This window comes from Micropterus salmoides, unplaced genomic scaffold, assembly GCF_014851395.1.
Source record: "Micropterus salmoides isolate LMB-PRFRI ecotype aquatic unplaced genomic scaffold, ASM1485139v1 Ms_hic_scaffold_7, whole genome shotgun sequence".
Taxonomy (NCBI): Eukaryota; Metazoa; Chordata; class Actinopteri; order Centrarchiformes; family Centrarchidae; genus Micropterus; species Micropterus salmoides.
Window position 1 is genome coordinate 17,732,171 of NW_024044459.1, and position 14,888 is coordinate 17,747,058.

Consider the following 14,888-nt stretch of genomic DNA (forward strand, 5'->3'; position numbering starts at 1 on the left):
AGAGGGGGTGAAATGAAAGTATAGTTGTTTATTTTCACTAATGGACAGTGTACAGAGTATGCTGTGCTGCACTAATAAAATCATCACTTGTTTTATAATAAATAAACACACAAACACAGACACAGGAGAGAAAGAGAAAGTCACAGCTTTCCACAGAGAAAGACCCTTAACTGGGACTACACTTATCGTCTTCTTAAACCAGCCGTACAAGAGATGCGGGAAGGTGTACTGAACCAGACGACTGACTGTTTTTAAGCCAAGAAGGTAATGCTGTGGTTCATCTGCTGGTTTCATTTAAAGACAACACCAAGTCAGTAGAGACAACAAGAGCAGAGAAGAAGTGCAGTTCATGAAGCTGTTGGGAGTACTGGGAGGAGATTCTGTTAATTAATAAAATAGGAGTAACGTGGCTGTATGTGATAGTTAGATTATACTTTGCTGATAAAACTCCCTTGTGAAGGTAACAGGATTTCTGAGCAGGGCAGGGAGTGAGAGAAAACATAATTACGAAGCAGTTCTTTTCCATCTTGGACACAGAGGACAGAGAGAACCACTGGGAAATTCTCTTAAATGGCTCTTTTTTCCTCTCCAACAATAGGCCTAAACTACTAAAAACATCATTAACTGACCACCAGAAGAGGCAGACATGAAATAGAAAGCTTGATGGGAGACAAAGACACAAATCTCAGCACCTGAGAATCAATACCTGATATTCAACTTGACTTGCTGGTATAAATGTTTTTGTTGAAAAGATATAATAATAGGGACAAAACTGTAAAACACAGATATAGTGACTCAATGATTCTAGCAATGGATACAATTTGGATGAACGAGTTTTCAGCATCTCCAACCTATAGGTGATTTAGAACCCAAAGTTGGGGCTTAAACTGGGTGCAGCAACTGCTGTTTGGTGTTTAAACGGTTGGACACAAAGAAGTGTAGCTATATAGACACATATACATAATACATACACAATCAAAAGTAGAAAATGTATAAAGCAAAATAATATATTTATACATTATGCATTAATAAATGCACTCGCATTAATGGAGGTAGATAGCAAAGATTCAGAGGTAAAAAGGCATATAGATGTTGCTGTGCTTTGGAGGAGGATAAGTACATACCGTGACGTAAAATAATCGGAAGTTAAATGCAAGAATTGTGCTTAGCAATGCTGTATACAGTACAGAGTATGAGGTGAAAGGAAAAAGTGGCAGGATGCTGCTGATCTCCTTGAGTTACCCATCCAATATTCTGGGTCGGAGGGGTCTGGCTTGGCTGGCAGGGTTCTCCCCAGTTAGCAGGAGGTGTTAAGAGGAAATCTTGTCACTGCATATGGATGTCTGGGGTTTGCATATCGGCTCACACAAAGAGCACCGAATAGGGAGGACACCGGCACCTCTGTGAAAACGACTCTCGCACCCAGGACCCATGACAACCTGGGACTGAAGCTGCTGCCCAGAATGTTCTAAGGAGAAACAGACAGTTTGAGGCATTTTTTTAACACACACACAAACACACATACACTTTGATTACTTTACGCTTTAATTACTTGTTTAATGAAATGTATGGGGTTGATTGATGTAGTTTGTATAATGCTTTGGCAATATAGTTGTTACACATTCATGCCAATAAAGCTAATTTGAATTGACTTGAATTGAGGCAATATAACTATATGTACAATATATATTTGAATGGTACATTTTTCCAAATTAAAATTTTTCATTTGTGTTGTTAAAATCCACTTTGTGCGGATTTTATGTGATTATGGCATATTTCAAATGGTTCTATTGCATATATTTTAAATAGTAGAAAAATTCAGCCCAAATGTCTACACAAAGTGGCTTTAATGTCGTCATGTGGCCGTGTGGCCGTGTGGCCACTCCGATTTTGGGTATACTCCTGAAATGTAGTGGATGAATGTATCTTTAGTTTACTTTTGGCTGTTTGGTTTACCTGGTGCTCTCTAGGCCATCACCTCCACAGCGGTCAGACTTTGACATGGCATCACTCTGACACTCTGCACAGACCAGCCTCTCTCTCACCAACTGAGCACTCCACAGTTTGAGTTTACACGCTGCACTGGCCTGTTTCACCCGCAGGTGCACACAGTAACTGCAAACACAGAGTAAAGAGAGAGAAAGAGAAAGGAAAAGTGTCAAAAATTATTTACTTGATTTCACTTACATTTACTTAAATCTGGCTAAATTACAGAAAGTCAAATCACACATTTTTGGGCTCACAAAACTACAGATGTAAACCTGAGAGAACTAAACAGGGTACTGCTCACACACTTCTGTAGCCAACACATTTTCAACTTCCACATGTGTAGGAAATAATAGTCTGTTCATTTCATTGTGAATTTTTGTTGTTGCACACTTCCATTGCTATGTTGTGGCTTTTGCATTTGTGTTTTCTGTTAATGCGCTTGTGTTTTGGCACAACAGGCTTGACACCACGCCTAACTCTTGCAGCGGTCCTATTACATCTCCTCCTCTGTCTTCCACAGTCAAAGGCATACAATTCTCTTAATTTTCTCCTTTCACAGAGAGCGAAACTACTGACATGTAGCCATCCTATTACATGCCCACTGGACCCGATTTCTACCAATTTCCTCCAATCTAAATCTCCTACCATGGTGTCAGCAATCACTCAGGTGACAAATACTTCTCTGGCTTCGGGAACTTTCCCAGCTGCCTTCAAAAGGGCTCGGGTTACACCGCTACTCAAAAATCCCTCCCTCAACCCTGCTCAAGTTGGCAAGTATCGGCTATGTACGTCTTACTTAATTACTGAAAGGGCGATCTTCAAACATTTTTAAGAATTCCTCCCATGGAATGACCTCTTTGACCCATGTCAGTCAGGTTTTAAGAGTGGCCACTCCACTAAAACAGCTCTGTTGTCTGACAGAAGCCCTAAGATCAGCTAAAGCTTTAGTCCAGTCCTCGGTTCTTATCCTGTTAGATCTATCGGCTGCCTTTGACACAGTCAACCAGAACATCCTGATATCCGCACTCTCTGCAATGAGCATCTCAGACAATGCACTCCTTTGGTTCAAGGACACTTGGCTTCCTCTCACTGCATCTCCACAGGGGTGTCCCAAAGCTCTGTGCTAGGGCCCCTTCTTTTCTCAATTTACAACACCTCACTTGGGCCGATCATTCGCTCGCATGGTTTCTCTTAGCACTGCTACGCAGACGATATGCAACCCTACCTGTACTTCTCGCCAGACGACCTCACCGTCTCTGCACAGATCACGGACTGTCTCATATCACATATCAGCATGAATGAAGTCTTGCCACCTTCAGTTAAACCTCTGTAAGACTGAACCTCTGTAAGACTGAACCTCTGTAAGACTGAACCAGCTAAGCAATCTATCCACCATAACATCATGATTGATGACAAAATGTCCTTTTCAGACCATGTTGCCGTTGTCTTCTGGTCATGCCTCTTTGCTCTATACAACATTAGAAAAATCAGGCCCTACCCTACCTACCTTAGTACACCACCCAGCTTCTGGTACAGGCCATGGTTATCTCTCACCTCGACTATTGCAATGCCCTCTTAGCGGGTCTTCAATGGTTTTTGATCAACCCAAAAGGACTCATGTCACCCCACTACTCAGGGACCTCCATGTTTGCATACAGAGTAACTACTGGGTCTGCACCCATCTACCTAAACTACATAATACAAGCTTACGTTCCTTCTTTGCCACTGCGCTCCTCCATCTGGTTCTGCCATCCCTACACACGAGGCAATCTCAGTCCCGGCTGTTCTTATCTGTGACACCACGATGGTGGAACAAGCTACCACACGCCATCAGAGCAGCGTCCCTCTCTAACTTCAAGAAGCTCTTGAAAACTCATCTCTTCCACAAACACTTCCTCTTATAACACCTCTAACTCCTAACCTCTAACATGCACGTCATGTGCTCTTCTTCTTCTATCACGCTCATGTTGATTGCACTATTTGTTAACTCTTATTGCTTCCCTTATGTGTTAATAGCTCTTACTGGCATCTATGGTTGCTCGTAGATCTTACTATACTGACACTTGTATGTGTTCCTAAAATGTAAGTTACTTTGGATAAAAGCATCTGCAAAATGAGTGAATGTAAATGTAAATATTTTTTAATTCACAAAACACTTTGGATATGCAGTTTGTTTGACACATCTCAGCCACTGTACACCTCTTCTCTTCCTGTTGAAGCAGTTCAAGGGTAAAAAGCTATTTAATGTGATTGAGTGATGAACACAAAGCCAGCAAGCTGTGCTTGATCACAAGTATAACCAGAGAAAAGAAAAATCAAACTTGTTTTTCTCCTCACTGTGTTCTCTGGCAGGCACTTTGAACTTTTGCACTATTTATTTTGTCTCTGATTCAGCCATCTGTGACACAACACCATCCCCTATGGGGTGGTTTGTCAAAGAAAACATGAAGCTGTAGTTTTTTCTTAGGGTGATTCCTGTCCACCAGTAACACAGAATTCTTTTTTTCTTTTTTAGCTCATCCAGTATTATTATTCAGGTCTGATTTAGAGTGTCCATGCTTGAATTTTGAAGAAGGCTTTGCTACAAGGCAAACAGGCAAATAATAAACTAATGAAAATGACTCAATAAACAAGGTAGAAAGAGAAGAGAAGATTTTACATAATCACTTATGCTTGAAAGATTCTATCAGCAATTATCATTAGCATATATACCTTTGGGAATATTTTAAAATTAAATGAGGTTTTAACACTCAATACATACACACATGATTTCTGAAAAGGGGACTGCAATAGCCTCCTGGCAATTTCTAACCTCCACATCTTTGTGAGATATTACTCATTCAGATAATGTCACAGATATGACAGAGATCTAAAGACAACTACCGTCATCATTTCATGTCATTTTAACCCCTTGTTTTGTGGGTCAATTTACAGCACCAGGGACATATCAGGGCACCAGATGTCTGTGTGAAATCACCCTAACTCTGTTGTCCATGCTGGATGGCTTATATTTATGAGTAATGTGCTTACAATCCCCTGATGCTTTGCATTTCAGTCAAAACAAGCATATCCGATGTCCACTTTAATCATTGTGAAAGGCTGTGGCCTGTCAGGAAACCAGCCATGATTTTATTTCTTGGTCTCTGATTTTTCCAGCTCTGAGAACATCTGCAATCAGCTCAGGTCAAATGTGACAACCATGCAGGGAGGGAGGGTTTCCCTTTAACATGGATTATGATTGCTTTATCAGTAAAGGTCAGCTCATGATGCAGATATTAAATGACGCAATTGTGTAATGCCGTCAAAGAAATTTCAAGGCTCTGCATGCTATGGCAACCTTAGCCTTGGTCTGTACTCTCTAATCTTTTGGAACACAGCCTACTGAGCACAAAGACTTTTAAAACAGACATGAACCTCAAGTGCAAAATCCATCAACATATATCAGAGTGGTTGATATTCGTCTTTGGAGGTTGAACAAAAGAGGTTTATGCCAAGGTGTGCTAGCTAACACAACAACATTTTCTTATATAAAATGATTGCTAAAATGAAGCACATGTTATAGTTGTTGGTTATAATTGTAGTCATAAAAAAAGTTATGCTTTTAAGGTTAGAATCAAGTATGCATTGGAAATATAAAGCCAATAAAATTTACCCAGAGTGTAAAGATAGCATTTTAGAAATTAAACTCTTCAGTTCCTATAAAATCTCAATCTCTGTCCAGGACATTTGATCATTCTATGCTCCACACATTTCATCTGTAATTACCGCCTCTCTGCATCGACTGCACATGAAAGTCAGTGCTACAGACAAAAACAAAGTGGGATGGCTGGGCCAGTCGTGTGTTTGTTTGCAGTCTTGTAATAGAGGCCTTACCTGGCCTTCTCCTCCTTCATCAGCATGTGTGGTCGCCTCCAAGGGTCCTTGAAGTTCCTCTTGAAAGAATCAGGCAGGATCTTTGCCACCTCTGCAGGTCAGGTGTGGGGATGAAAAAGTGGAAATGAAAGAGGTAACAATCAGGTCAGATAAGCTCTTATTTTCACTGAAGAGTATCTTTTTTAATTACAGAAAATTCAGTGTAGGCATAAACACATCCCATATTTCATCTGTAGAAGCTCATCCCATGATTCAAAATGACTCAAAGTGGAGTGTGAGGTAGTGGAACTCAGTTTTCCTTGGAAATCTCCTGCTTGGAAAAGTGGGTGTGTTATTACTGGGAAAGTGATTCAATAGTAAGGAGCATCACTGAGGCATTTGAAATAGTGCAGCTGGAGATACGGCTTCAGAATAGATGTGCACATTATGTGTTGCTTACAGTAACAGTGTTAACAAGAGGTACCCCAGAGAATACTGAATCACCAAATTAATATGTAACAGAGTTCAGAGCAGGAGTGTGTACATGCATAAATGCATGCATGTAGGAGCAGGTAGAAAAGGTCATGTTCTCACCTTTCGCAGTACTGCATATGGCATTGTTTCCAAAGCATCCTCGACGCTGTTTGAGGTCAGGACAGGGTGTGCCTCCGTTTCTAGGGGGAACAGACACTTGCCGACTCCTTTCTGTGCTGCCAACTCCACATGGAGATGTGCATGATGACCAGGGACCCCATGATCCCACCACACAGTCAATGGCTGCTAGGGAAGCAGGGAGACAGAGAGATCAGCTGAGGGTTTTAGATAAACATAGGGAGAAAAACATGCAATCCAAAGATGGGGAAAAGGTTGTAAGATATGAATAGGATAAATAGAAAGATAATCTGGAACATCTTAGTGGTAATAGGTTGCTTTAGGATTTCTCATTGTTACATGCAGAGAAGGTCAAGTACCTTTTTCAGAAACTGAGAAGATTTAAAGGCATTAGGGCAGCAAAGAAATACACACAGACAAGCTCTCTCCAGCTGTTCTGTTACAATAAATGCTCAAATTCTGACAAATTATTTTATCTTTACCCCATGAATAGTTGTGAACTTTCCCGTAATCTTTGCTATCATGCCTAACTGCATGGCTGACAGTGTGAGTTGCAACACACACCCATACATAGAGTTGCATAATATTGCACTGAGCATTTACTCAGGTAGGTAGGCGGCAAAAGAGTGACTGGGTCATTACCATCTACTAATGTGAAAAAAAAAACAGACCCAGGAAGTCTGCGACCCAGGTCAAATGCGGGGGGCCATTCAAATAAGAGGCTAATTTTGCATCCTGTTCTCTCTGGTTTGCCTCTACCCCACACTTCAACACACACACAAATACAGCACACCACATAAACAAAGCAGCAGCAGCAATCAGGCTTCCCGTTCAGTAGGTTGATTTAGCCAATAACACCAGACTAAGAGGAAGCTATTAGCTAGATGGCTGCTCTGATCAAAGCCAAGAGTCTCCAGCAGCAATCAAGCCTTGTCCAACACAGAGATTTAACCTCAGCAGACATTTAACAGCCTTGTTTTAGAGAGGAAGTGTCCACTCCGAACACAAATTAATAAACGCAAACATTTGTTTACCCAAAAATACTTACTATTCAAAAGCCTGGTATTGGTGTGATGCTTCTTTGTAGATATTAAAAGTTTAATACAATGAGAGCCGGTGCACACAGCTTGAAGCTATTAGACGTTCTTGGGGAAATTATAGGGAGGGAGAGGATAAATATACCATAACTGAATCTAATCCTCCCTCGCCATCTAATCTATGTCTTTACAATACACACTCACCCTACAGTACAATGCTGCAAGGGAATAAGTATGTGTGTGTGTGAACAGGAGAAAGAGAGAGAGAGAGCTTTCAAGGTGCCGCCTGTTCGGGTTATTCCCATGGTCCTGTTGGGGTTGTGGAGGGGGGGGGTGGCTGTCTCAGTGACACAGCCCATCCACAAAGCCACTGTGGAATCTCTACATTCCTGCACATTAGTGCTGCCCACCTGACACTTGCTTTTCCCAGATCACCACACACACACACACACACACACACACATAAAAAACAATTTCTGTCAGCTTAAACCCACCCACTTGGGCTTGTTCCACCTTTAGTCATCACCCTAAAACACACAGACATACACAGTACCCTGTGTAGACTTGTAGAGTGACATGACCTTCCTTGAATGAACACTGAGGGGCATGATCGAATCAGACACAGAAACCATATCAACTTCCTATTCTTGCCTCCTCCACCTCTTCTTATCCTTACTCCTGTCTTCTAGCCTTTCCTTCCCTCTTCTACATCCTCTGACGTTCTTTTTCATAGTGGGACACACACAAACAAGCAGTTGAGCTCTTTACTGCAGAGGGTGTGTAATGACACCGATAGGGTCAGCGAGTTCCCGCACCCGAGGGGAAACAGGACTACTGCCTCTCTGATAGACACCAACATACACACTAATAGGGCTAAGGTCCTGTCTGAAAGTCACAGCCTGTTGGCCCCAAGCCACCAGAGGTCAAAGGCAATTACCAAACTGTGGTGGTCCCCCGTTCTGTTTCTGGTACCACCAGTGCGACAGTCCCACCACCCACATGATAACCCTGCTGACAGTCTGACACAGCCTGACCCACAGAGCGTACAGCCACTGTTGTCCCCTGTCCCCATTGTGGATGAGAAAGTCCCCAGTTGGAAGGCACACCACCACCTCTGAACTCCGACCCCAATACAGGAAACACATGGCACTCGTCAGCATGTTCAGCTTTTGCATTTTCGATCAGCTGACATTTTTCTACTTTAGTACTTTGAAGTAGTTTATGTTTCCCTTCATAGACGACTTCTATGATTAAACAGAGACAGTTTTTTTATCAGCCACTGATCTTAGATCTGTATTCTCCCCCATCTGTTTTCACTTTAGGACTTTTGAACATCATTTGAATCAGATTCTAATACATTGGTGGTTCCTGTCCGGTCACTGGTCACTGTCAATTAAATCTGATCAAACAACACTCACACAAATACTTATGATATTATGATTAAAAGCCAAGTTTTCAGTGGCTTTAAAGTAGGATAGCTGTAGAGAGGATTACACTGTATTTGAAATCTTAAAAAATAGAGTTGACAGTTTGCTTGGACAGAGTCTGTGGCTGCATGGCTAATTTTCCTGGCAGCTGGCAGAGCATCAGACAAATGGCACTAACTGAACCAAACCACTGAATGTGTATCCAACATAAGCACTTTTATCTCCCAACTTGTCAGCCAATCTCCAGTCACACTTGATACAGTGAGATAATAGCGTACTATCTAGCTTTTCAGATTAGCATTCATTAGCTTTTTCTTTCACTCTCCCCCAGAATTCTGCTTCCATTTTAGGGTTTCATAACAAAAGAGTTATCAGACCTGCCCGCCCAATTTGCTTTATCTTCTTCTCCCTTTATCACTTTGTCCCACACTCTCTCTTGTTCTTTCTCCCCCATCTGTCTCCTTTTTTTGGTCCTCTTTTTCACTCTCCCACCCCCTCCAACCACCCCCTCTCCTCTCTGATGGGACCCAGATGTCCAGCTGCTCTGGAGGACCATTGCACCCCAAAAATGTCCCCCACATGTAGAGAGCTGGGCCTTGGTCCCATCAGACAAGCCATAAAATGTTAAGCAACACAAGGGAGAAGACTTTTCATAGGGGTGAAGGACATGGAACTGAACACTAATAACAGGTTAGCACATAAATGTTTCCTGTAGACACCTTGATAAGGGGAGCCAAATAAACCAACCAATTAAAAGGATTCATTACAAACACAGCTGAGACAGATTTTCTGTTAAAATTGCAGAACTGAAGAAGAAGACCTTCTGTATACTGACTGCGCTTCCTCTAATAAAACAACAACAAAAACAAGGAAGCGGTTCACCTGCTGACCTTCAAAGGCGTAATTCAAAGACAAAGTGGACTTTACTTACTTAAGTAAATTCCCACAGTTGAATGAAAGCACAACAAAACTAGACTCCAGTGTCAAAGTTTGCACATCTATAAGGTTACAGATAAAAACAACTTGAAGAACAAAGAAAAATATATAAAACCATTTTGGATTAGAATTATATCAAGCGAACAACTCATTGCTCATAAGTACTTTTCTGAAAATTTAGGACAGATTAATAATGTCCCCTCTTTCATACAGATATTACCTCATCAACATCACATTAATTAGACAAATGCTTTGCTGGGGGGGGGGGGGGGACAACTGAAGCTAATCTGGTGTGTTTACAATGTTCAACATTTTTAGTTTAGCAGGTTGGCATGCTAACATTTTCTAATTAGAACAGAAAATACAGCTAAAGTTAACCTGATGATGGCGCTATAAATAAAAGTTGAGGGATCACCAGTGTTATTACTATTCATGCTGAGGGGGACATGAATGTGTGTACCAAATTCCATGCTAATCCATCCAATAGTTGTTGAGGCATTTCGCTCAGAACCACGAATGTCAATCTTCTAGTGGCACCAGTGGAAAAATCAGCTGGGATTCATCCTCTGGGGACAACAAATGTCTGTGGAAAGTTTCATGGCAATCCAATCCCAGTTGATGAGATATTTCAGTCTAGATTAATGTGGTGAACCAATGGCTAGACCAACAGTGAAACAATGACAGTGTTACTCTGAATAATCCATAGTCCCGCTGTGAACAGTTTTCCGTACAACTTCTTTCTATTGAAGAAGTAGTTCCTATGAAAGTTGCTGACAGCCTTCAAGTTCAAAATTGACAACAATATTTGTGTTTTCTGGTCATGAAGAGGTCAGATGAAGGACATCAAATTTGCAACCAGAAGTATATACGTATCACAGTCTGTGCAGTATGTGAGTACCAGGAGAAACTGGACAATTAGATGTTTGTCCCAAAAACTACAACAGCTGGGTTGTTTCAGCCAAGCTGGCCAAAAACATTCGCTACTCATAGAGGTTAAAGAAAGAACGTGTGGGAAGCAACGAAGAAAAAGAGGGAGTGAACGTAGGCGGAAAAAAGCAAACATCATGGCATGACAGAATACCGCACCCTAAAGGAAAGGCAGAGAAGCAGAAGTGCCTGCAGGAGAGACAGATGAATGATGAGCAAACCTCTGGTGTATGTGAGGCAGAGGCTACAAAATGTCTTCCTGCTGAAATGAGAACTACCAGACGCCACAGCAGGAGAGGAGCTGCCCTTACCATCCTCCTGTGGGCCAGTTTCATCTATAGAGTCTATGAAGAGGAATGAGCAATTAGAGACTTACTATATGGCTGACTTGGAAATGATGTGATGTATCAAAGGTACACAGGAGACAACTCCCCTCTTGGATTCCTAACACTGTACATGCAGTATTATTCATTTGTGATGATCTGTTAATAACACTTATTGCCCTGTAGCAATAGCATAGCAAGATGAAGAAAGTGAAAATGTCTCATGTGCTCTGTCAGTGCAGAAATATACATCAAGTTCTGCCTCTTCCATGATGTATTTTTCCCGGTATGTTTCAAAATTAGGTCTCTAAGGGACTGACACCAAAGATGGTTGCTTATTTTTACTTATTTGAAAATGGTCTTGTAGCTGAACTGGAAATATGAGAACTTTAAATTACTGTACTAATTTTGGCATGGTGCAGAAAGACTGGCAAAGACAGAAAGACCAGATCCCACTCGAAAGAGCTTTGAGCTTTTGTGTCCAAGTGGTCTCTCTTTTGATGTCACCCACTCCAAGCTCTTTGCTCGGCTACAGCTCACACGACAAAATTACAGACTGTGACAGACAGTACACAGACAGACTCCTTGATGCGTTACAGAGCTGCAGGATCAGATAAAGTCTGAGTGCAATGTGGGTTAGAAAACACCAGGGTGCTTTGATGGAACTGAGCCAAGCCACAAACTGAATGTTGTGTTTATTCTATAAGGATGCTCAGGTTGCAGAGGGAGGAAGTCAAGTTGTTTTTCTCAGCATCACTCAGTGTTCAATGAGCCATACTGCATTCATAGGTTATGGCCAAAATAACATCATTATCCTGTTCAGATTCAGACAGATCTATAAAACCATTAAAAAAACGCATTCCCAATAGTACATTTACTACCAAGAAATAACATCTTTCCAATTTGTAGATGATTATGAGGCTTGTCACATGACTATTTAAGCAGACATAGATATAGATATGTATAGTGAAACATTGTCCAACATGTTTCACCTGCATCACACCAATGTATGACTCTGATCCCAGAAAGAGATCTGGGTTTTTTTCTGTACCGTGTCACATCAGGATTTACCTGTCAGAGCAACACATGAGGTCCACAGTGCTAAAAATCCTTGTTTGACACGTGAGTGAAACGCTGCACATGGCAACCGTTAGCAGACCTCTGAGGGCAACCGTTAGCAGACCTCTGAGGGACCAGCTGCTGTTGAGCAGTACAGTGATGACTCACCACTGACCTGAGGTGCTTTCCTGTGCTTACTCTGTTAAGTTTCATCTTGGCAGGCACATGCAATGGATCAAGTGATGCCTGGACTGCACTCAGCTGGCTGCTGGATGATAAATGTTGCCTCTACATGCCTCTTTGAGTGATTGGTGGATAAAAAGCACAAATTGAGTTGACATTTGAGTCTGCAATATTTCCTCCTATGTGTAGTGAGTTTTAGTTGACAGTAGCCACACCTCTTCATGTGTTGTGACCGCATGACAATAACACCACCAAAATAAAAGCAGTCATGAAGCAAACTGAGATGGGCCACTTGTCTCAACTATTATTTCTATAGCCAAAAACACAAATTTGCTTTACAATCTGTGCAACAGACAAATTGATCTTTCCTGAATTCATATTGAATCTTAACTGAAATTAAGGTTAGAGGTCTATGCTTTACGAAAGACTAGTTGCAATGTAAGGTATACTAAGTACTGAAGTAAATTGAAATGTGCAAAACACAGCGCTTACTCCTTAAACAGTGATTAACAGGTGGTTCAGATATCTTTGCAGTAAACAACGAGGTCTAATTAAGTGTATTACTGCTTCCATCACAGCACGCTTTTAAGTGATTAACTCAAGTCTGGAAGAGGCAGCCTGTTCACATCACAGCAGAGATACAACACTCAAACAAAGGTTCACTATGTATACACTAGCTGTGTCTAAATAGAGGGATAGCTGCAGTATTTTAAGTGCTCTTTGACTTGTAGGACTGACCCTGCAGGTGCTTGTTAAGGTGCACTTAAGATGTGCATCACACTCTTAGTGTAGATAATTATTCTTTGTGAACTTGGGATGTTTCAACGTACTGTAAGAGCTGCCTCTGTCACATCTCAGACACAGCTCTACTGTAATCCTGACCATCTTTGGCAGTCTGTTCCCATGGTGTCCATTCCCTCATTTGTCCATATATAGCAGCAGGCAGGATGATGAGGAAAGAGGTTACACACACTCACATTTTAAGGATTAAGTGAACAGTGAACTTGAGCTCATGATTCAAAGTGCAGTTTATTCTTTTGTTGTTGATGAGGAAACTGCCATGCTGATTTGTGACTTTGTTGTGATCCCTCACTCCACTTTCTGACCTCTTCATGGCCAGGTTGTGCAGCTTTAATGTTCAAGGGTCAACCTTGCAAACTTACAAACCCCTACACACAACCTGCTGCTGAAGACAGGTGATAACCCTCCAAGTCCCCCTTACAAATGTTCACTTCTGGCTGGTCACTTAAACAAACAGCCTTAATGGGCGCACTAGAGACAGCTATGTGTAGTATGTCTCACTGTCTCCATGTCACCTCGATGCCAGCCATCTCTGGCTCAAACTGGACAACAATGAACAACAGGCGTCACTGGACAGGACACTGTTGGAATCCACGTAAAATCTGATCTGTACAGATTATGCGTTAATTTCCCCCAAACGCTGAGCTTTCCAGCCTTAAAAGCAACAACAAGTTATTTCATGTCAAATTTCAGTGACCAGGATAGAACAAACAACTCACCGGATATTTGGCACACACGCTGATAGTCTTCGCAGCAGTCTCCGGTTTTCTGACAGTAGGTATCACAGTAGCACACTGTTTTTCTCTTGCTGTACTCAAAACATTCGTTGTTCCGACCCGTGCAGCAGTTTGGGCTCTCCCTCTCTCTGCAGCCTGCTTCAGCCCGTGGTACAATTTGCCCGCAGAAAAACGCAAAATATCCACAAACGACAAACCCTAGACGCGCTGAGCTCCATCCATGCGCTCCCATGACGGAAACTTTCACCTATCCACACTCACACACACTCCGCTGGTGTATGTGTCACTTTGGATGTTGCTTAAACCTGATTTATGTTACACAGACACTTGCGGCATTTTCTAAAATCCAAATCCAAGGAAACTTCGGCACTGACACCTACACGAACAAGTGATGCTTAAAAGTGGAGCCTGGGTGAACACCAGTTCCCCTCTATCCGTCTGTCGGGCACCGCCCCTTGGAGCTACTGTTGATTATTAGGAAAGACATACAGTACCACCTCCCACCCCCTCTCTCTCGTGCGGTTGGTTGTGCAATTTCTAACTCAACAAAGGGGTGCTGTTACAGAATGTCTTATTATTCTCTCAAAAGGTAGTGGACCACCCCAGCTGCTGAAATCCAAATAAGTTGCAAACCAAGACAACATTGATTTTGGGGGTAGACAAACCACCCAAAATAAGCCCTAATGGATGCATTTATAGGGACTTGCACTGTTGCACCAAACATGGAACCAAAAACATTTCCAGGAATGCAAAAGATGAGCTGCACTCAAGTGAAAAGATATCTGTGAAAACTGTTTTAAAACTATCTAGATCAGTTAAGCTTCCGATCAGAAAATCTGATTCAGCACCACGGACAGCGGCGCTGCCACTTTATATCAAAATCAGTAAATAGCCTACGAAGAGAAAGTTTAAATCAAAATAACAGTCAGGCAACAGCTAACGCGCAAAATGAGGAGGTCCTTTTTTAGCTGCAGCGACAAAACTATCTTCACTCATCCCATAGAA

General features: G+C 41.9%; 1 protein-coding gene across 2 annotated transcripts; it reads right to left on the reverse strand.

The window, feature by feature from the left end:
- Window positions 1-8: 8 nt before the first annotated feature.
- si:dkey-178e17.3 (somatomedin-B and thrombospondin type-1 domain-containing protein) lies at window positions 9-14,318 on the reverse strand. 2 transcript variants are annotated; one of them, XM_038704412.1, is made up of 5 exons: window positions 13,866-14,318; window positions 6,436-6,618; window positions 5,863-5,953; window positions 1,957-2,115; window positions 9-1,468 (listed from the first exon to the last, which is right to left on the reverse strand). In XM_038704412.1, the coding sequence occupies exons 1-5, from the start codon at window positions 14,113-14,115 to the stop codon at window positions 1,363-1,365; spliced, it is 789 nt and encodes a 262-aa protein (XP_038560340.1). In that variant the 5' UTR covers window positions 14,116-14,318; the 3' UTR covers window positions 9-1,362. The 2 variants fall into 2 exon arrangements, with proteins under 2 accessions (XP_038560340.1, XP_038560339.1); XM_038704411.1 differs by having other exon boundaries at window positions 6,436-6,621.
- Window positions 14,319-14,888: the final 570 nt, after the last annotated feature.